The sequence below is a fragment of the Podarcis bocagei genome, assembly GCF_964188305.1.
Source record: "Podarcis bocagei genome assembly, chromosome: 3".
Classification (NCBI taxonomy): domain Eukaryota; kingdom Metazoa; phylum Chordata; class Lepidosauria; order Squamata; family Lacertidae; genus Podarcis; species Podarcis bocagei.
In genome coordinates, this window is record NC_138127.1 from 89,295,298 (window position 1) to 89,318,772 (window position 23,475).

At 41.4% G+C, this 23,475-nt stretch overlaps 1 protein-coding gene across 2 annotated transcripts in view; it reads left to right on the forward strand.

The window, feature by feature from the left end:
* Window positions 1-23,475, forward strand: part of CAMKMT (calmodulin-lysine N-methyltransferase) — a 249,531-nt gene that overhangs the window by 217,528 nt on the left and 8,528 nt on the right. For both annotated transcript variants that reach the window (XM_081188781.1, XM_081188782.1), the window contains 3 exons: window positions 7,496-7,570; window positions 16,106-16,169; window positions 20,749-20,880. In XM_081188781.1, coding sequence (XP_081044907.1) covers window positions 7,496-7,570; window positions 16,106-16,169; window positions 20,749-20,880 — 271 coding nt within the window. The remainder of the gene's footprint in view (window positions 1-7,495; window positions 7,571-16,105; window positions 16,170-20,748; window positions 20,881-23,475) is intronic.

Consider the following 23,475-nt stretch of genomic DNA (forward strand, 5'->3'; position numbering starts at 1 on the left):
AATTTTATTACCATATTATGAGATGCTAGCTACTCTAACATTTACGTCATCTGCAAATCCCGCCATTGATTAAAATTTTGGAAAGTATTCATGGGTTCCATGTGCCTGTCACAGGAATTATGTCAAATTCTAGTGTGCCTTTTCATTTCATTATCTATAGGTTGCCTACTTTATATTCACAAGTTCAAAGCACCTATGATGGAATTAGTCAAGGTATTTAACCTTAGTGACCATACATGAAAGCGTAGAGAAGTTGTGTTTCCAATTTCACAGCCAGTTTTGTCTCACCTTCTCCCAAAGGCCTTTATGATGACCTTTCCAAAGGCCAGGCTAAGTTTCACAACTCTGCTGGAGATTTGTCATCACTGTGGGCTTTCCAGTAGCAAAGTGACCCATGATGACTTGAATATTGCCCATGAGAATTGGCAGCCAAGGCACAATAATCGGAACATCTGAGGTTGAACAGGTTTCCAGTAGCCCTGGGTGTAAATCAGGTGCTGATATCAAGGTCAGAGAAAGCAGTAGACTGCCTGACTGTAAACAAAGCACAGAACTGTACCTGATAAAAATAAACCCCTTATTCTCAGAGTATATACAGGATATTGTCATAATCTCATGTTATCCTACCACTGGAGTATTTAAGATTTCTTGGTAATGCAACTGAAGATCTACAGTAACAGCACTTCAGATTTCTAAGTACCGGTACTTGGGGGGAAATGGATACCCTATTAATGAGAAATAATGTGTAACTTTAGATGTCCTTGGAAAGTCCTTGGAAAGTTACACAGTGAAGTGAAGACCAGTGATAGACTGGAAGGCCATAGCTCAGTAGTAGGACATCTACTTTGCATACAGAAGGTCCCAGGATTAATCCCTGGCATCTCCAGGTGAGACTTGGAATGTACCCTGCCTGGAATCATGGAAAGCTGCCACCAGACAATGTAGATAATATTGAGCTAGATGGAGCAAAGGTCTGACTCAGTATAATGCAGCTTCCTAGGGCCAAACAGAAGGTGCTGCTCCTCAGTAGCAGAGCACATGCTTTGCAGGTTTGAACCCTGACATCTCTGGAGAGCAATTGCCAGTAGACAGTCCTGATTTAAATGGACCAATAGTCCAACTCTGTAAAAAGCAGCTTCCTAACAATCTTAGAATCTCCTCCACTTGGTGATAGGTAGAGTGGTGCAAATAAAATGCATATGGGGTGCCACCAAGTTGGATGATATCTCAGGCACAGTGACCTTGTCAAGTCCCATAATGGATTGCCTTGGACTGGCTTAGTCTGTCAGCACAGGGGACAGACATAGCAACTGGGATGATGCAGTTTCCTGTATACCAGCTGCAAAGTTCATGACGCATACGGTCTGAGAAGGTGTGTCACACAGTTTGTTCCTGTATGGTCACTATATTGTCAATATTCAAGGCGTCATGGGTCACTTTGCTACTGGAATGCTATTCTGTCCCTCTAAAGGATGCCAGGGTTCTGTGAACAGCCTTTCCTGGTGCGTGGCGATATAAAGTTGTGCATCTTTGTATTCTCCTCAGTAACCCTGGAGAGCTCTTGCTAGCCACCATAGACAGTCCTGAGCTAGATGGACCAATGTTCTGAGTATCGTCTTTACTCTTCCAGGTTGTTAAGTGGCAATCTTTCCCACCACCTGCTGCTTCATCCCTTTAATCTGAAGTTGCCAGGGATTGAACCTGGGGAACTTCGGCATGTGAAACATGTGCTCTGCCCCCGCTCTGCAATCCCTCTCCTTGCAAACGTAAAGCAAACAGAGAGAATGGTCTTAGCCTAGCCATCTACTTTATTTCATGGTCCCTCCCTGTCTCCAGCAATTGTGCAACCCAATAAGGACTGTACATGGTACTGTTTCTGCACATTTGAATGTGTCTTAAGTGCGCTGTGTTAAACAGATAGGGCCTTTATCCTGCCTAAAGAAAGTCATCTCCCCCAAGTTGCCATCATATCTACCTGATGCTGAAGAGCTTGTTTTTTCCTCAGTGAAAACTACCAATAAATATGGAGAGAACATTGTTCTGCCAGAAGGTGGCAGAAGTAAAATAGGCACATGCTAGCCTTATCACCTGGTACAAGAGTTCAGGGTGTGGAAGGCTACAGAGAAAATCAAATCTTAATTCTCAAAGTACTTCTTCTCAAAGCATTAGATTTGCACTGTCATCAGTAAGAGTCTTTCTGACTTGATCTAGTCATTTTAATCTGGTATATAATTGAAGGGCGATTTCAAATGAACCCTCAAGTACAATACCACTTCATTAAGCACATCTAAACTGTTCCTTGGTTTGAATCTGGTGCCTCAACCAAGAAAACAGGCTAAGAATGTCAACAATCTTCCCTCTCTGACCCCCTCTGGGTTCGGATTCCACTTTCTCATATCCTGAGTATCCTTGTCCTTTTAAGCTGAGCAAGGATATAGGAGAAGAACAGGTGATAGAAGAGAACAGAGAGAGATTTATTTAAAAACAATAAAACCCCTCAGTACTTTTTCAGCCACAGTACTTTATCAATATACTGGAAGTTTAAGATGTGTGTGTGCGCGCGTGCGTGTGCTGAATGTCTAGAAAACAGTGGATCAGAATAATAACTTCATTTCAAGTATTTGATACAGATACTTTAGATTTAGTTTTTGTGGTGTGACATATTATTTCAGTTCTTCTCAAAAATAGAAATCCCAGTGAAAAGTTTAGATATTTCAGTGTGCTACCAAGCCAGATTCAAGGTGCTCTTGGTAACATATAAGAACATGGGGTCTGACTATATGAAGAAATTACTGTTCCCATATACGTAGAATTGCTCCTTTGTTAAGATCAGAGGTCTTACAGGGAGCAGGAGCGGAAAGGAGAAGGGAGTTTTGTTGCAGAAGCAGAGGTCTCTTGTGCCAGCAGAACAGCAGTGCTGGATACAACCCTCTATCTTTATTGTGCAGATCCCAATACTTAATTTACAGGGTAAAATATTTGCAACTTGGGGGAATTTCTGAAAATCTTAGAAACTGTCATGGGTATCACAAAATACCCAATTCACAGAAGAAAAACTGTCAAAACTGACCTGCAAAAAACCAACATGGGCAAAGCAGTGTGCCTCCCCCCCATAAGAGAAATTAAAAAGCCAGGAGCCTCACCCCAAACAGGCAACCCTCCAACCAAGCAATAAAAACCACAAATGTAGATACACACAAACATAAACTGGGCAGTGGGAGACATAAACTTGGATTGGGTACTGTTTACAGATTTGTTAAAATTTAAGTGGCATATAAATTGTCCAATTTTATTTTATTTTTCAACTGTGATGCCCAGAGGCTATTCTCCTGGTGGTGGTGCTATTAGCTGAGGCACACGATATAATAAACCCGGGGGTCTATTTCCTATGGTGGCACCGGATGAATGCAACTCCCCACCCTCAAAAATAAGGCAGGCCCAGCTGTGATCAACTTTTGATGCCTGCTTTAAAAAGACCTAGCTGTTTATTGAGGTGTTTGCTAGGTAATAATTCTCAGCTTGGGATAATTTCCAGCTTTGCTGACTATAGTGGATGGAATCTTAGAATCCTAGAATTGTACAGTTGAAAGGCACTCCAAGGGTCAGCTAGCCCAACCCCCTGCAATGCAGGAATCTCAGCTAAAGCATCCATGATAGATGGCTACCCAACCTCTGCTTAAAAACCTCTAAGGAAGGAGAGTCCACAACCTCTTAAGGGACAGCTCTTACCGTTAAAAAGTTCTTCTAGATGTTTACTGGGAATCTCCTTTCCTGTAACTTGAATCCATTGATTCAGGTCCTACCCTCCAGAGCAGGAGAAACCAAGCTTGCTCCATCTTTCATGTAACAGCCCTTGAGATATTTGAAGATGGTTCTCATATCTCCTCTCAGTCTCTTCTTTTCCAAGCAAAACATACCCAACTCCCTCAGCTGTTCCTCATAAGGCTTGGTTTCCAGACCTTTGATTATCTTGGTCACTGTCCTCTACTCATGTTCTAGTTTGTCAATATCCAGAACTGGACACAGTACTCCAGGTGTGGTCTGACCAAGGCAGGATAGAGCAGTACTATTATTTCCCTTGATCTGGATACTATACTTCTGTTGATGCAACCTAGAATAGCATTAGCTTTTATTTTGCTGCTGCTTCATCACACGGTGGACTTGTGTTAAGCTTGTGGTCTACTAAGACCCCTAGATCCTTTTCACATGTGCTACTGGGAAGCCAGGTGTCCCCCTACGTAAGTATAGAACCTTACATTTGTCCCTATTGAAATTCATGTCGGTAGTTTAGGCCCAGTTCTCTAAACTAAGATCATCTTGAATCCCAATTCTATCTTCTGCGGCATTAGCCATCCCTCTCAGTTTGGTGTCATCTGCAAATTTGATGAGGATCCCCTCAATTCCTTTGTCCAAGCCATTTATAAAGGCGTTGAACAACTACAGGCCCATGACAGATCCCTGTTGCACCCCATCTGTCACTTTTTTCCAGGATGACAAGGAACCATTAATGAGCACTCTTTGGGTTCGGTCAGTCAACCAGCTACAACGCCACCTAACAATTAGAGTTTTATGTTTTTAGGTTTAATGTTTTAATGTGCTTTGATCCTGCTGCATTTTGTCTGAATTTTGTAAACCACTTTGGTGTCACTAAAATGATGAGTGGTGTTCAACTTATTTTAAGTTAAACAATATGCTGCAGTTTGATTAGCCAAAAACATGTGTAAGCACTCTGGAGAAAGCTGATAATGTTGGAGAGTAACAGGGCACACCCACAGAGGCACCCCTTGGATTCCGCTGTCTGATTCAGCTGCCTCTGTCTGCCTCGGCCCTGTTCTCAGTTCACGTGGCTGAACCGAACAGGTTTAGGATCCAGCCTAAGTTCCCTCCCCTTGAATGCCCCCCTTTTTGGAGCCTACACTGAAGAAGAAGAAGAGGAGTTTGGATTTGATATCCTGCTTTATCACTACCCGAAGGAGTCTCAAAGTGGCTAACATTCTCCTTTCTCTTCCTCCCCCACAACAAACACTCTGTGAGGTGAGTGGGGCTGAAAGACTTCAAAGAAGTGTGACTGGCCCAAGGTTGGCAGCTGCAGGTGGAGGAGCGGGGAATCGAACCCAGTTCACCAGATTACGAGACTACCGCTCTTAACCACTACACCACACTGGCTCTGCTGGGCTGGGCTCACCCAGCAAGGTCCCAGCTAAGCCAAGCATGGGAAGTTACACCAACTGTTCTGGGAACAGGGGCCCCTCCTATAGGTTTGATTCCTCACTGAGCGATCTTCAATGTCAATATATTGACATTAGGCAGGCGCCATTAGTGTATTCTTTAAGATATCTGACGAAAATGTTTGTTTCAGAGGGCCTATTCAGACACACAATTGTGTTTCGTTGTTTTTAACAGTTTTAAAATGTTCAAAATATATTTTCCCTTTTAATTTTCATTGTATTTTCATTACCAATATGTTTGCTGCCCTGGACCCCTTTGAGAGGAAGGGTGGGGTATAAATTTGATTAAACAAATAAATATATTTGTTTGTTTGCAGCAGCAAATAATCAGGAGTTTAATAATAATAATAACAATAACAATAATAAACACAAGTCCTGTCACATTAAAAAATGGTTCTTAAAGTCCTTGTTTGTCTTCATTGGATTTCTTTCAGTGGAATGAAGGACTAGTGATGGTCTTTGAAACTCAACTGCCAACTGCCATTGCTGTTTCAGGATTCTTAAAAAAGAAAAAAAAATCATCAAATGAGAGCTAACAACCCCACCAACTTACCTTTACCTAATTTTCACTGTTGTAACCTAAGTTTCCACGGAAACAGGGTTGAAAAAGCCGCCAGTAGCCAGCAGGCAGCCGGCAGCTGAGAGTGAGAACTCTCCTTTGTCACTTTCCACTAGTGGAGACATGCTGAGCACTGAAAGTGCCAGTTTGCAAAGCCACCTAGATTTCTAAAATTTGCACCCCATTTAGAGTTTAAATGGGAGTGAAAGTGTGTGTGTGTATGTGTGTGTGTGTGTGTGTTTGGGCTGGGGGTGGGGGAAGAGGTGATTAAATTAACCTACTGTTTTTCACCCTGCGATTGGCACAATACATTCCAGAAAAGGTGAATTGCGGAATTGACTTTTGCTTTATTAGATATATTTCTTTCTTTTTTTTATTATTATTATTTACATTCTATATCTTTACAGAATTACGTGTGTGTGTGTGTGTGTGTGTGTGTGTGTGTGTGTGTGTGTAATGTGTGCAATGTGTATGTGCATGCAATATGTATGGTTCTGCTGTTTTCAAGGGCTATACATGATACCCTTTTTGTCTTCCATGTCTATTGCACACGTTGCCAAATGATAAGACCCATTCCACCACCAGGAGGATATTATAAGTAAATCATAGACATAAATCACCCTGTGTGACTTTGGGAGATTACTTTTAACCAGGAGCAGCTTGTTGCCAATGGAAAACGAACGTTCACAGAACAGCGATAAACATGTACAAACTGACAAACCCATCCCTGCCTTCTGTTTATGCATCTCTATGTCTGCAAGTAGAAAATAAGTTATCTACTTTGATAACGAGGCAAACAGTTGTATAAGAAGAAGAAAATTATGCTGCAATCACAGGCATACTTAATGCAGAGAAACTCCCACTTGAACGTATTTGGGCTTACTTCTGAATAGGCATTTTGGACCTCACTGGTAGAAAGGCAGCACTTTCTTCGATATTACACACACACACACACACACACACACACACACACACAATCATCAACAACAACTTCTGGTTAAAAAGCTTCTTTATTTGGAAACCAAATACTAAAAATGTTTTATTTGCTAATGCAGTATTACAGATCTTAGAATTAAATAACGTAATAGAGCAGCTAATAGCACAGATCTTGGAATTAAATAATATCATAGAGCAAAAGTTGACTGTAACTGCGTATTGTAAAGATTGTCAGGAGCAAAATAGTTGGCACAGAAGTGAAGCTTGAGCATTCTTTCACCCTTTCCCTCCTCCCCACAAGCCCAAGGATATAGTTGCTTCATGTGTGAGAAACTCAACTGACTTGCCTGTCGGATGCAACAGAGAGCAGAGCACGCAATGCCTTTTCAGTTTGCAAAAGTGTATTTCCATTCAATAAGCCACACCTGATTCCCCTATATTCCTTTGCAATTAATCTACAGGAGTAAAGGGCCGAAACCTATAAGCCTATTTTACGTTTTAGTTCTCAGTTTATACTGCAGAACCTTTGAAGCTGCTTTTGGCTATATAAAGATGTAACTCTCTTGCTTGGAGATGTAAACCACAAAGGAGATGCCTAGTGTAGTCTTTTTAGCTGCACTTTTTATAATTTATCTGCATGTACTTTTAACAGAACGACTATTCACGTCCTTTGCCAAAAAAGTGTAAATGCTTTCCTTTTTTTAAAGGGGAGGAAATGCAAAAAGATGAAAACATGTAAGTCTAATTTTAAAAATCTTCTTTCTCTCTCTAGCATTCTACGATGGGATAATGAGACAGATGTCTCTCAACTGGAAGGACATTTTGACATTGTTATGTGTGCTGACTGGTAAGTACATAAAAAATCATAAAACTCATGTTAGGTGGGGGGAAGCTTTGCTGGAGTAATTGTGCTGTGCTGCTTGCTGATGGCTAAGCAAAGTCAACAAATGAAGCACAAAGCCACCTTAACCTCAACAAATTAATATTCATCTCCATGTGACAGTTATAAGGTAGTCTTCTATCACACAGTAACTTCTACCACATTATTTCCCAAAGATTGATTTTGAGAAGCATTTCCATTTTCTGGAATTGCCTCTGTTTCATGCTTGACGTATCAGTAAATGGACGACTTAGGCAAATTGCAAATAATTATGGCTCAGTGAGGAACAGTCTGGAGAAAAGGGAGTTTATCAACACAAACAGCTCAATTAGCTTACTTCTTAGGAAAGATCTGACTATTGATATAAGAGGATATATAGTCTGTGCTCCCCAGTAAATCTTTGGGGGATATTTCCCCCCATTTCTCAAATCTGCCAAACAAAAGTAATAACATGCATCATCTAAGTGACATTGAGATGTTTGAATTAATAGTACATTAATTGCAATAAAAAGAAATCTGAGAAAAACACACACATCTTTGATTGACTGACAAGTTACAGAATAATGTTTTACTGTATATATTCAAGCATCTAGGTAGATTTAGCTGAATATAAATTACATTTTTAAAATTCTGCTGACGCACCCAGTTATATAAACTGCACAATGGTTCCCATAAGGTTATAAAGTGTATTTTAAAGATATATATTTTACATAAATATAACTTCATGTATACAGCTTTTCTTAGCTGTATGTTATCATAGGAGAGCATGATTTAGATCTGTAGCAATCAGTGAGAGTTCAGCTATTGACTTCAGTAGGATGCAGAAAGTATGCAAAATAAAACATACGTACATAATCATTATGCAGACCTTTATAAAAAAAAAATTTATTGTTCCACAAGATAGTTCAGTCTAAGTGACGTCTGAATCGAAATGATTAAACTAAAGGTTACCTTCCCATTGTGTCCTAATATGTGGAACTAACTCATAAGCTAGACACATGCTTTTAAATATTTGGCAATACTTCTCTGAATGAAATATTTATGTTTCTTTCTAATACTTCCTAAGTATTTCTTTGTCCTTTCTTTTCTTCTTTTATGACTTCCCAGTGAATGAAATAAGGTTTCTCTTCCCGTTGTGTTGCATTTCAGAAAAGTTCTTTGTTCCCAAAAAGGACAGACATGGGTTTCTAACTAATCACTGGTAATGTGCCTCAGAGATGCATCATCTGATTAAAATAAGGAGCTAAACAACACCATATGATTTCAGCAAGTAATTTAGTAAATGCCTTCCTCACCAAATATTAGAATGGATACTCTAGGTTTCATTGCACAGATGAAGTTAATGCTGGACAGGATTAGATCAGATTAAGTATGAAAGTCAGATCAGAGTGCTGGCGGACATGAGCAGGAGGGCAGCAGTCTTCTCGGAGGCTTAGACAAGGCTCGCATATGGATGTTCTCCAGATTATGTGGGTGAAGCAAGGTCTTGCCAAGAGATTTAGAGTTAAATTTGTTCTTCACACAAATATCAAAACAACCTGGCCATGCCATCTCTTATATTCCTAATTCTCACACCGTGTTATCCTATTTGTACTATGGAGAATAGCAGAGCGAGCAAGATTTAACTCTTACTACTCTCCCCCAGTTTATTCCTCTCATCCTGTGGGTAAATTGCTGGCCATACGGGTAGATTTATTGTTGTCTCATTAGAAAACAAAGGATTGCGCTTAATAGATTAAATACACATTCACTCGCCAGACATGGAAAACACGTATCGCATTGGCTCTATTTACACTGAACCATATATAAATTTACACTGAACCATATATAAGTAGAAAGCAAATTTATAAAACATTTTCACTAACAGCCAAATGAATGTGAGATGTGGAACACAGATTTCTTAAAAAACACTGGTTATTTTGTTGGCCCGAGGTAAAATGCAAGTGTACCTCCATGTTTCTTTAATAAGCATAAAATAACACTTTTTCCTTTCTGTTTTTCTTCATCTTCATTTACAGTGTGATGAACTATCTGGGCTGCTGAGTCGTGTTAATATTTAGTCTGCATCATTTCCATGCTCACTTTCTTTCCAAATAAAGAATCACTTGAATGATATTTTCACCCTAAATATTCGTAATATTATAAGATGTTCAGTAAGTGGGATAAAAACAAAATAAATACAATGAGTTAGCAACATGGGTGTAATAATATTACTCAGATCATTGTCAGTCATTAAGATCTGTAATTAGAACAAAGCAGAAACCTGTGTTCAAATGTTAAGTAGAATGACAAATTCACGGAGCACTATTTCTAGTAAAGGTGGCAGTGTATGATTCTCTGAATAACTAAACATTGGCACTACTTGGTTCCATTTACAAGAAAACAAGCTCCATTCATAAACATGTTTCAAACTCATACTGAGTTTCAGCTAAAAATATACATGATTATGAAGAGTAGTGCTATGTTTAAACTCTTAAATCATCCATATATTTTCATTCAGTCATTTGAACACATTGTATTCAAGGATTGAGAATATATGAATAGTGTATTATTACATATCCTTTAGGTTATAAAAGAAATCAGAGGCAAGCACAATAGTGGTTAGCTGCTGGAATTGTGTGTGTGTGTGTGTGTGTGTGTGTGTTTGTGTGTGTAAGGACACAATTAAAAATAATTGTGAAGCAGTGCTTAAACAGAAATTTAAGGGAAATATGAGGCAGCATTAAAGTCAATGTTGGGTTATGGTTTATTTCTATACCGATTTTTTTGGCCCCAAGGCCCTGAACAGCATACTAATAGAAAATAACAGAATCAAAATAACAGAAAACAGAAAAATCAGAAGATACCCACCAGTCATCTTGGATAAGCTAGATCACTAGTGTGCACGTATTGTGCGCTTCTTTTACACTGGATGTGTCATTGAAAACACAGAGTGAAAGGAATACTAACTTTCAGGGCAAGTTCACATGTCCAGTTACAGAGAGAGCAAACAACAAGGAGGCATCCGGTTCCTCCAAAAGTTAGATAAAGGATGGTAACGAGAAGTAAATGAGCCATGTTAACACAATTCATTTATCATATGGTAGCCACAAGCATCAAATGGCAAACCTAACATGTTACTCTTATGCCAGGGTTCCGTGTTGCCGGAGCCCATTTCCCAGCAAGCATGGCCAATGACCAAGGATAATGGTGTCCACTATATGTAGAACCAAGAGACCGGTTTATAAAACCTCTGCTCAAAAATGGAACACACTCGAACAGGGTGGAAATGGTGAAATGGCTACTGAGTGATACTGATGACTTCGTAACTTATAAAGTAGCACTATATGCGTTGGCAGCTAAGAAGATCAGGAGAAAAGAACTAGATAAAATAGCTGTCAATTGCAAAGGTGATTCGGACATTTAAGCTGGCACATCCTACCTGAGAAGCCATTGCTATTCTATCGTATGCAACAAATAATTTTTAGGAGACGTGATTGTGGTTTCTTATATCTGCAGTGCCTGATGTTTTTATGGTTTTTATGGTTATTGTTGCTTTTCTTTTTGTTCACTTCGTGAATGATGCCATGGCCTTTGGCTAGTGCAATAAAGTTGATGATGATGATGATGATGATGATGATGATGATGACCAAGGATAATGGGAGCTGTGGTTCAGCAACACCTGGAGGGCCAAAGGTTGCCCACTCCTGCCTTCATTCGCAGCTTCCCAGTCCTGCCTTCATTCTTCCAGCTTCCCAGCACAGTGGGTTTCTATCACTTGCCAAGAGGGGTGGGGCTTGGGGGGACTTGGTGTGGTGCAGTACATGGTGATGGAGCCATTCCTCACCGGCCACTACTGCATGAATTACACTAGCATCTCTGGTTACTGTTGGCCACAGAGGCTCACCGGATGCTGTGTGTAGGCAAGCAGAGTTGTCATGTTGTTGTTGTTTAGTCGTTTAGTCGTGTCCGACTCTTCATGACCCCATGGACCAGAGCACGCCAGGCACTCCTGTCTTCCACTGCCTCCCGCAGTTTGGTCAAACTCATGCTGGTAGCTTCGAGAACACTGTCCAACCATGTCGTCCTCTGTCGTCCCCTTCTCCTTGTACCCTCCATCTTTCCCAACATCAGTGTCTTTTCCAGGGAGTCTTCTCTTCTCATGAGGTGGCCAAAGTATTGAAGCCTCAGCTTCAGGATCTGTCCTTCCAGTGAGCACTCAGGGCTGATTTCCTTAAGAATAGATCGGTTTGATCTTCTTGCAGTCCATGGGACTCTCAAGAGTCTAGTGGCCCTTTTTGCATCAGAACTATACCATGCAGTTCTGCCGCCGTCAGGAACTAGCATTATTTAAATCCTATGCACCTGTCCCATAGGAGCTGGCACTCACCATCATTATTGTTTTTTTGCTTATTATTAAAATATTTCATGCTTATATACAACTATCTGTGGCACTGCATTACAAACACTGCTTCCATATACCACCCAAGATGCTGACATCTAAGAATGGGATTGCATCTGCCTCCATTGTTGTACCACATGCGACTGAGGAGTTTAGGTTTCTTAGGATGGAATATAATAGTGCTGGACGACAATAGCTTTGAAGGCTGTGCTTCAAAGTTATTAGAAAATTAAAGACAATGGCATCTTGCCTTAAAAAGAAAAAAAAATCACCTGGATGGCAAGGATAAATTTGCAGTGGGGGGAATCAACATCCTTTTATTGAAGAAAGTATCTTTATCGCTTTGTGTGGATGGCAGGTATATTTATTTCAGGCACCAGTCCATCCATTTCCAGACAGGGGCAGCTACAGAATTTGCACACATAAATTCCATTTCTGAATTCCTTTCAAAGTTCTCACTGAAATTGGCACCAACTGCATATTGTCTATATATTGATAAGACTGCGCTAAGAATGTAGGCGGCAGCTTGTTGCGTTTTGGAGTAATAACATTGTTTATTTAGATCTAGCTTTCCCCCGCTCGTTTTCAGTTTTTATGAAAAACTGATGGTCTGGAAGTAAGCGCTCTCCCCCAACCCACAATAAATGTGTTTCAGTGCATGACAGCTTTGCTGTTTACTGAAGCCGTGCAAAACTGTAAATGACAATGAAGAGTGAACAACTGGAAATCATGTCTGAACCACCAGCCATAAACTGTGATACTTGGCTGTCACATTACATGCAAAATAAAAAGATTTGACATGATAGCTTATAAAATATAAACATGTATCCATGCTCCAGAGATGCGTGCAGTATTTTGCAGACAATAGTACAAAATATGTGGGATTCAACAGAGAATGGCATGTGTTCTCGCTGCCTTTTCTGGAATGTCGTCCTCTGCAGTTTAAAGGGTCAACTGACACATATCCTCCAGATGCCATTTCATATACCTGCATGCAGCAACCTCAACACATCCCTTGCATCTTTTGTGCTTGGGGGCCAGGGAGAGGGGGGTATGTCAACTTTACAGATTCTGTAGAGCCTTTTTGACATTCCCCAACCTTCTTATTCAGCGAAGTTCTTTCACCATCAAGAATAACAGCATTTAGTCCTGATGCCTTCTGAGAATGAATATTCTTGCTGGGAAGAAATATGATAAGCCCAGGACATTTAAAGTTATGATATGTTCCCCATTTTTGAAGCTAACGTGTCTTGTGAAAGCAAAACTGGTGGACGTACCTCTAGTGGCTTTCCTGTAGCATGAGTGCGCATGGAGTGACAGAGCATTAATCACATTACAGTGGTAACGAACATAAAGGTTCTATAACAGAAAAGACTTTACCATTCATTCATCTATAAGCCAGAGTAAAATGGTTGTCTGTAAACAAGGAACCAGCACGGACATCTTGGTTTGTCTTGTTCCATAGATGTGACAAATTATTAGTCATATCGCAGGGTCAGTGATTTTATAGGATAGGGATCAGACCAAAGGACTACTTAGCCTAGCATCTTGTTTCAAGCCGTGGCCCACCAGATCCCTCTGGGAATCCCAAAAGTGTACATAGGTGCAACAACCCTCTCCCACTTTTGTTCCTCATCACCTGGTACTAGCCACGATGGCTGTGTTCTACCTCCACTATCAAAGGCAATATGTCTCTGAATACCAGTTGCTGTCGATCAAAGGAAGGCAGTGTGATGTTGCACCCGGGTCCTGCTTGCAGGCTTCCTCTGGATCTCTGGCTGGCCACTGGGGGCAGACAGAATACTGGACTAGATGAGCCTTTGGTCTGAAAAAGCAGGGCTTTTCTTATATTGTTATGGTAGTTCAGAGGCATACTGCCTCTATTCCGGTTTTTAAAACTGGGGGCATTTCAGAACAGGTGAGTAGGAGAAGACAGAATTTTCATGCGCCAGGTAACCAAGGGGTTGAGGAAATGGTAACTTGCCTACAGCTACAATTAACCAAGTGGCAAGTAATGTGCCGTGTAGCAGTTGCTGTTTGAGATTGTACTGTTTTACCAGTCTTCTGTCTGCCATTTGGACCAGCATGGATCAGTGAAGTACCCATGTGGGTTGCTGTGTCAGGCACACACTAAATTCTTGCTTCTGACACTCAGAATTCATCTCAGGCCCCTGTTCATTGACCACGTTGCTAGCGGGTTCAGCCCTCTCCCAGTATGTCTGATAGCCATATCTCAAAGTCCAGTGTTAATAATTGGCATCCTGGTTGGCAACAATTCATTTCGGCTAAGGAACTAATGGCCCTGCTTAATGCTCTGCCTTATCCAAAAGACAGGGACGCTGGTGGCACTGTGGGTTAAACCACAGAGCCTAGGGCTTGCCGATTAGAAGGTCGGCGGTTCGAATCCCCGTGACGGGATGAGCTCCCGTTGCTCGGTCCCTGCTCCTGCCAACTTAGCAGTTCGAAAGCACGTCAAAGTGCAAATAGATAAATAGGCACCACTCCGGCGGGAAGGTAAACGGCGTTTCCGTGCGCTGTTCTGGTTCGCCAGAAGCGGCTTAGTCCTGCTGGCCACATGACCCGGAAGCTTGTACGCCGGCTTCCTCGGCCAATAAAGCGAGATGAGCGCCGCAACCCCAGAGTCGGTCACAACTGGACCTAATGGTCAGGGGTCCCTTTACCTTTATCCAAAAGACCCACCACAACAAGTCTGAAGCAGGTTGATAATATCGGAAAGAAGGTTGATGTGCAGGGACGCGGACTTATAAAAAATATTGGGGGGGGCCCGGGAAAGCTCATGAATAATAAATAAGCTCATGAATATGCAAATAAAGTGGCGCCGCCTCCTCGTGAGCGAATAGGGGAGAGCGTGCTGCGCCTATTAATCAGCTCCGGAGCGGAAATTGGGTGGAGCTTTTGCTCGGGAGGGAGGGCAGGACGCATGGATGCAGCCCGACCCTGTGCATTTTGGGCTGGGGGAGGGCGGCGGTGGCGCTCTGCTGGAGGGGTGCCGGAGATTATTGGGGGGGCGGAGCCCCCCCAAACGAATTTTTGAGGGGGCTCGGGCCCCCTCAAGCCCCATGGAGTCGGCGCCTATGTTAATGTGCTCCTTTTTTACATTATTTTTCCCCTCAGGTAGAACATAGTGGAATTCTATTTCAAAAATGAGATTAAAATAGTACTCCTGTGACACAATGGGTCAGTGCGTCTGGCTGTTAACCAGAAGGTTGGTGGTTTGAGCCCACCCAGGGACGGCTGTGGACAGGATTCCTGCATTGCAGGGGGTTGGGCTAGATGACCCTCAGGGTCCCTTTCCAGCTCTACAGTTCTATGATTGTATGACTCATCCAGACCAGCCTAGCCCCACAAATACCAAATCTGATGGCTGCAATGATTCTATGATGGCTACAAGGAATGGAGCCTTTTCAGTGGGGATGCCTTGCAGTATGCCTTAATGAATAAATAAACTCCCTAGCTAAACTGGCTAAAATTGTAATGAGAGGCCAGTTGTGTGGTGAGGGATTTCTACTGTAGAGCCTAAGTATGTAATGCATTTTGCTGAGTTTGTTTTTATCAAGTTGCTCTCTCCTGGTATATTGCTGATTTTAAATATGTCACCTACACACACACACACACCCATCACACAGGGAGTCTTTTTTAGGACTTTAAGTTGGCACAGAATTTTTAAAAAACAGTCCACTAAAATTCTATTTTTAAAAACAGGGGGACAGGAAGGCTTTGTTCTGCTGTTCATTTGCCCTCCTGAAAGAACATGTGAAATGTTACCCTTGCCTTACGTTATTGTATTGATTCTGATTTCTAATATGCCATCTGCTTAAAATAAAAAATACACTAATCACTGACCATTTATTCTTGTTGCATAGCAAAACATTTCCGGCTGACCTTTCTGCCTTGAGCTTTGGACAAAAAAATGGTTACAAGCTTCAGAATTTGTTTGTTTTCTTGTTTAAAAAGTGCATGAACTGGAAGGAATTTAGACCTCAATTTCTCCTTCACAGCAATGTGTAAACATATGTAATTAGCCTTGTACTTATCTGCATTAGTATCATTAGAACTGAAACCCCTTTTTAATCTGGATTCTGTTCTCTTCTCAATGTCAGCCTGTTTCTGGACCAGTACAGAGCTAGCCTTGTGGATGCAATAAAGAGATTACTCCAACCCAGTGTAAGTATGTTTCTATTTTCTCCTGAACACGGGCTTCAGAATAATTAGTCTGTGCACAATGATTGAGAGAGTAATGGAATGGCAGGATTAATGTCATGTAATACTTTAATACTTATTATGTCCAACTTCAATTGAGTCTTCTAATCTATCAGATTCCTTCCTAATCATAAACTAGGAAACTTCTTATACTTGGCCTTCTGATAAGGAACACAGTGGGTAGTAAAATAAATGAAACCGCTTCAAAGATAGTGTGAGATTATTTTTATCAAAGCGTTTCTTGAGTATTTTCCTTTGATAACAATGTCTTCATATTAAAGTAAAATTCCGATATTGAAAGTTTTTATGTTGGCTTCTGTCATTTGTAATCCCTTCAATGGTAACCTTTGTCATTGTGTATTTATTTATTGCAAAGTACCATTTTTATGTCTTTCATTGCTGCTTATATTAAGTGAATAAAATCCTTAGACTGATCCATAGCCTAAAACTCTGCTTCTTTTGTCTTTCTTTCTTTCTTTCTTTCTTTCTTTCTTTCTTTCTTTCTTTCTTTCTTTTTCTTTCTCTCTCTCTCTCTCTGTAAGTAAACTATACATTTACATATTATAAATGGTAGGACATAGTAAATACAACAGTGAGTGACAACAAGTATATATATTGGGACTGGATGGGGAACATATATTATATGATGGTTTAGCCGCTGCTCATTATATAAACTTAAAATTCCTGACGCGTGCACATACGTGAAACTAATACATTTGTTTCAGACCAAAAAATAAATTTATCTTTTTATATCATTCTAGATAAATAATTTGATTTTTAAAATTTTTATCCTCAAAGGTTAGGGCTGCTAACAGTATTTAAAGGCAGCATATGAAGCACTTGAGCAAATAAAACATTTAAATACGATTGCCTTAAAAGCAATCCACTCAGAGTGTCCTCCTTAAACCCAATCACGAAATACTTGCCGGAATAAATAAACAGCTTAACATGGTCAAGAATTGTTTCTTGGAGGTAGGGCTGAACAGCCACATGTTACGTTAACCCCACCCTGGACGGTTAAGTCCAGAAAGAGGTGACTAGGGTGGCGCTGTGGTCAAAACCCCTGAGCCTCTTGGGCTTGCCAATCAGAAAGTCAACAGTCCGAATCCGCAAAACAGGGCGAGCTCCCATTGCTCTGTCCCAGCTTATGCCAACCTAGCAGTTTGAAAGCACACCAGTGCAAGTAACCCCACCACCAGCAGTTTTTCAAGGGGGGGAAGAGTGGGGCATTGAAAAATGGAGCCAGACACACTCTCACCTTCTCGTACTTGACCTTCATGAGCCAGGGTGAGCATGGCTCCAACTCACCTGAAGGAGCCCAAAAGCCCAAACCCTTTTGCATTGCTTTTCCAGGGAGAGCACATTCACCCTGATAAAGCAAGCCGTTGCGAAAACAGGGGCTCCATTGCTCCTCACAAGCATTTCTTTGGCTTTCCCATTTGAATGCAGAAATTCTGCATGTGTCGTGTACCTTGAGTATAATGGCTGCTTCATTATAGCTCAGTCCTGTGCAAATCTTCTCGGGGTAAGACCCATTTAATTCAGTGGGGCTTGTGTTGTTGTTGTTTAGTCATTTCGTCATGTCCGACTCTTGGTGACCCCATGGACCAGAGCACGCCAGGCATAGGGGTAGGATCCAGCCTTAATCTCTTTTCTCGGGATCATCATCCTACAATTTCAAGGGTTCTTTGGCAGAAGTATATTTTTGTATTGTAGATCGTATGACCTTAGTTTCAACACACCCTGTATTGAACAGTTTGATACCCGGACCCAGTGCTATTTTTCTAGAAAAAGAAGTACCGGATCTCACCATGAACACCTCCCTTGTTCTCTTAGAATGGCAATGGCGCCCATCTGAGAAATGCCGGAACTGAGTTCTGGCTGGAAAAAAGCCCTGCCCAGACCCATTGGTAAACTTGAACAGTATGTCTGCCTCGTCTATCTGAACACTGAATCCTGATCCTTTCTTCTGTGCCCTCAGAATACATGTGATCCCAATGTTAGGTTCCTGTCTAGCATGTGAGATTGGGATGACCCTTTGCCAAGCAGTTCATTATGCTATTGGTGCAAAGATGATGTCAGACCAAAGAGGGATTGGATGGCAGAGTGAGAGGGGTTTTTTCCACTTTCAAATTCTAGCTTGAATGAAATATTGACCTCTGTACTTCACAACTTGTTCCTCCATGTATTTGAGAATGTAGCCAAAATGCATTAGTTACATTGCATTGTAGGCTCATGCTTAATTCATGCTACACAATTGCCTCTGGGTCTCTTCAAATATTTTGAGTTTTCCAGCATCGTTGTTTATGTACAAATCAGTTTCTCACCATTTCCCTCCTAGATAATTAATGCTTCTACTTTCTGGAAATGAGTTCCTTTCTCTCCTTCTCCTTTGCGTTGCTTCATTTTAATGCTGCCTTTTCCCCTAAGTGGACCGGTCTAGTGTCTGTAGCCCCGTCAGGGAGAGCCTGCTGATGGTATTTGGGTCACAGCGTCCATTCGTACAGTGAAAGCCCAGAGGCTAGGGTTACTTACTTTCCTTTTGAGATATCTCTAACAGATTATCCAAGTTCCACTGAACTCTCTTGGAAAAATGGCAGTAGCAGGGAGCCAGTTGCTTTTTCAGTACCAGCAACAATAGCAATGAGAACCCAGCAATTAGGAAAGGGTTATGGTAATGTATATACAGATAGATATAGATATAGATATAGATATAGATATAGATATAGATATAGATATAGATATAGATATAGATATAGATATAGATATAGATATAGATATAGATATAGATATATGGTGTGGGTGTGCACTAATGTATACATCAGCCCGCAAGATGAGCCTGCAAACAACTTACATCAGGAGTAGCCAATATGGTGCCTGTCGGATATTGTGGATGATGGGAGTTGTAGTCCAATAATATCTGGAGGGCACTTGGGTTGGGAGAGGCTGGTATGCACTGATACCAACACAGCTGGTCAATTTAAACTTGGAAACCAGTTTAATCGCCTGCCTTCCATCAATTTAAATTAAATGTTAGAAAAACATAATTGTCCTACAATAGGTTATCAACTATTTTAAAAATCGTATCAGCAGCTGCAGAGTGCGAAACAGCAGGCTTTACATTGCATAGTGACTTTGTGGTCATGCACATGTGTTAGTACTAGAGATGAAACATCTTTCAACCACCCCTCCCCCCCAATGAAATTTCAGTTTTAGAGATTCGAGGGAGAAAACCGAACCCTGGAGAATGAGAACTCACATTCAATTTTTACATACGCTGCCTTGCAAATACAAAAGACAACATGTATTCATTACCAATGTAAATCGGTTTAGCATCAGTAGCTGCCTTGTAAAAAGTTATGAGTGTTTTCCCTAGCTGGAGTGACCTTTACTTGCTTTGATGGAGGGTGGAGGGTGTGTTGGCAGCTTGCAGAAACCTGTGACTTTTGTGCAGCTAGAATGTGGCCTACTGTGCAAGGTTGGAGTCACAGCCATTGTTCCCCCCATTTTTGCCTCTGGCCCTGCCCATCAATGGCATGCTGCCCCCAGAAGGTTGCCCACGAAGGAATTTGGGGCGATGCTTTTCAGTGGAACAGCAGTGAGGAAGGATCAGGAAAATGCCGTTTGTACAATAAACATACATAAACACATACACAATTTTATTTGTATGCTGCCTTTCCACCGTTGAAGCCAAGCTCAAGGCGGCTTACATCATGAAAAAATACACAACTGCAACATAACAAAAGTAGCCATCAATAGTAAATACGAAACCAAACTGAAGAGTTTCCACATAAATCACAGCAAAAGATACCCCCAAAAAAGAAGCAGCAGCAAGAGCAACAATTCCCACCCAAACAACACCTCTGTAGCCTCAGGCCCTGCCCTCCCAGGTCAGGTGTTAAAAAGGCCAGAGCTTTGTGTGATGCTCAATTCTCATTTCCAGTAGAAGAGCCAGTCTGCCCAGGTTAAGTACCTTAAGATCAGGGCCAGAACCAAGGAGCAGCAGGGCTGGCATCTGCTGAGGGCTCACACTCTTGCCACACACTGACAAGAACCCCAAACCTGCTATTCCTCTTTCACCATTGCAACCTACTAGTTCACTGTCCTTCATTTTGGTCCTGAGTATCAGTAGAGTATCGGTAGATGCCACTGATAAATTTTCCACTCTTATAAACTTTGGGATACAACCCATTGTGTATATCCATCCTAATCGTGAATGAAATGGAAGATGAATTCAACACAATTTTCTTTGCAATTTGTGCAGTAACGATGCTTTTGTTGTATTTAAGACACGTAGCAAACTTTCTAACATGTATGGACAAGGTGAAATAAGTTTTATCACATTTAGGTGTAAATATTATTTGAGTCTCTTTAGTCAAGCAGCTGCATATTCTGAATCATTTACTTTCCAACTGTGAATACTTTCCCAACAGAACAATGACTGCTTTAATGAGCTCCTTGAATTTTTGATCACGTTTATGCCAAAGGTGATTTATTTACAATTTTAAATAAAAATGTATAAATGTTCTTCTTAATGTTCTAGGGGAAAGCGATGATATTTGCTCCAATCAGAGGGAATACTCTGAACCAGTTTTGCAATCTAGCTGAAAAAGCTGGTTTCTCTATCCAAAGACATGAAAATTATGATGAACACATTTCAAACTTCCACTCCAAGGTTAGTTTTCTGCTCGTGTTAGATAACACTTTAATCCGCATTGCATTTTGAAGAGATCATGGTCCTTTTGGCAGGTAACCTAAATGTTTGATTAAAGTACTCTTAGGTGTGCTGCCTCTAAATAGCTATTTTTTTGTATCTGATTATTCTGTGTGGAAGAACCATCCTTTATCTTTGCAAGTCTAGAAGAGCTTTGTAGAAGCTTCTCCTGTTTACCATTTCCACAGAACTAATCTGTTCATTCATAAGGGTCTAATTCAAAACATTCATATGTTTAATTTAGCTCATCTCATACACATCTATGGCAAGCAAGCACATCCGTTTTAAGCCGAAAGCCTGAAGCTGTTAACTCCATTTAATGCTGAAATATATGAAAATAAATAGGAGGTGAATGTCTAATTGTATCATATTGTGGTTTAAATCCTTATCTAACTGTTTTATGGCTGGGTCAGTTGGCAGCTTCAAGCTGCTAAATCTCATACTGAATTTCACTGTTGTGGGGGTATATTTCAGATCTAGGCACTACAAGATTTAGGTCAAAGGCTCTTATCTGAGTGTGATTTCTAAGCTTGCTTACATAAAGCGACTTGTTATCACTCTTCTCTTTTACTACATATAGATGTAGACGGAGAGAAGGCAACACAAAAAAACTTTTTAGGAATTCCCTTCTTCCATGCTTAACAGCCCTACTTATCAAAATCAGAGTTATTACATGGGGGAGGCTTAGTTCACTGTACATCTGACACCCAGAATTGGACTCTTATCAGAACTCCTTCCTTCCCTTCCCTTTTCTTTTTCCTTTTCTCCTTCTCTGTCTCTATGGAAGACCCCATCAAGCAGTTGGCTGGAACTTCCAAATGCCTGTGATCGGTGTCCTGTGCCACAAACCATGGCTAGGACCATCTGGTCACAGGGTAGAACAGGAAGCAGATGTTCCGATTCTCTGTGCCTGCGTGACATATATGAAGCCCCAGTTCAAACTAAGCTTTGCAGAAAGGAATATGTAAGAGGCAGCCACCATATTGCTGCCACATGGAAAGACGCCACAGTGCTAATGCGAGCAGCTCCTTTCATGGCTTCCTCTCTGTCTTAAGCCAGGAAGTACAGGTGGAGCTGAAATGGTCAAGTGGCTTAGCAGTATTGTGTCTTCATAATGGTGCATTAATAAGGTTGCCATCATGGTTTTCTCTCTGCCTAATGGCTGCTGTTGGCTCCTAAGTTCTAATATTTGACACAGTCAACTAAAAGCCACATAAGTGAAGGAGCAGGCCAGACAGCTGCGGTGTTTTCACAATGCAGTGATATTTCAGCCACTGTCCGTAGGCTCAAAATTCCCCACAAGGTCGGGCATGGCCAATAACATTTATGTTGGAAATGCCATGGTCAAGCCAAGGCTTAATATGGTGTCTATAGCATTTTATCTGGATACTGTAAAACAAGGATCGATCCATCTGCATCCCGAAGCCAGAATAAGACAGTTAGTTGCAGCAAGGTCAGCTTCTGAGATCCATAGGCCAGTGAGGGAGCTGTTATATAACTTCCCTATGAGGAAAAGCTAAACTAAATTATACTTCAGAAGAAAACTAAGGGGAATTGTAGTAGAAAATAGGTCAGAGTCCAGGTTCATTCAATGAAACTGAATATGGCAGAAGGTTCGGAGCAGGCAAAAGAGAAAGTACCGGTAGGTCTTCACACAAAATATGGTGCAGCACGATGTGCTGAGGGCCACTAGCTTATCTTGGGGGCTTTACAAAGCTAGGTCTATCAATGACTATTGATAGACCACCCGCATCATTCAGCCCAGACACTGAGGTCCAGCTCCAAGGGACTTCTGGCAGTTTGGATTTGATATCCCACCTTTCACTCCCTTTAAGGAGTCTCAAAGCGGCTAACATTCTCCTTTCCCTTCCTCCACCACAAGAAACACTCTGTGAGGTGAGTGGGGCTGAGAGACTTCAAAGAAGTGTGACTAGCCCAAGGTCACCCAGCAGCTGCATGTGGAGGAGTGGAGACGCGAACCCGGTTCCCCAGGTTACGTGACTACCGCTCTTAACCACTACACCACACTGGCTCCTAAGCAGTCACTCAAGCCATTCTTGTCTCAGCTTTTGCAGCTCCTTTAAGAGCCAGAGCTTGAACTGCCAGAGTTACATGTCACTGTCACTGTCCAGCTTTAGCCTGAGCCTGTTTATCCTGTCTATCCCACTGCAGTGTCAAAGAGGGATATTCCGTGTTTTGGACTACAAATCCCATTGGCCATGCTTGCTGGGGTTGATAGAAGTTGTAGTCCAAAACATCTGGAGGGAACCAGGTTTGGGGAAGGTTTGTCAAGACCCCAGAATTCATTATGGTGGGTTTGCTGGGACTACAAAAGTTACTTTCCTGGGTAATCAACCAGGATTTCTGTTAGTTATGGAGCTGGTTGTGAAAGGGGCTTCTGGGTGTGACTCTTGTGTTAAAATCTCAAGAGGCGTTTACCCTTCATTTAAGACTGCTGGAAGAATCTGACACACCCGCTTCCCGATTTTGCAACATATTCCCGGTCCATACTATCAGAAGCAAAAGCAGATCGTCCGTATTAAGTTTCACAAATAC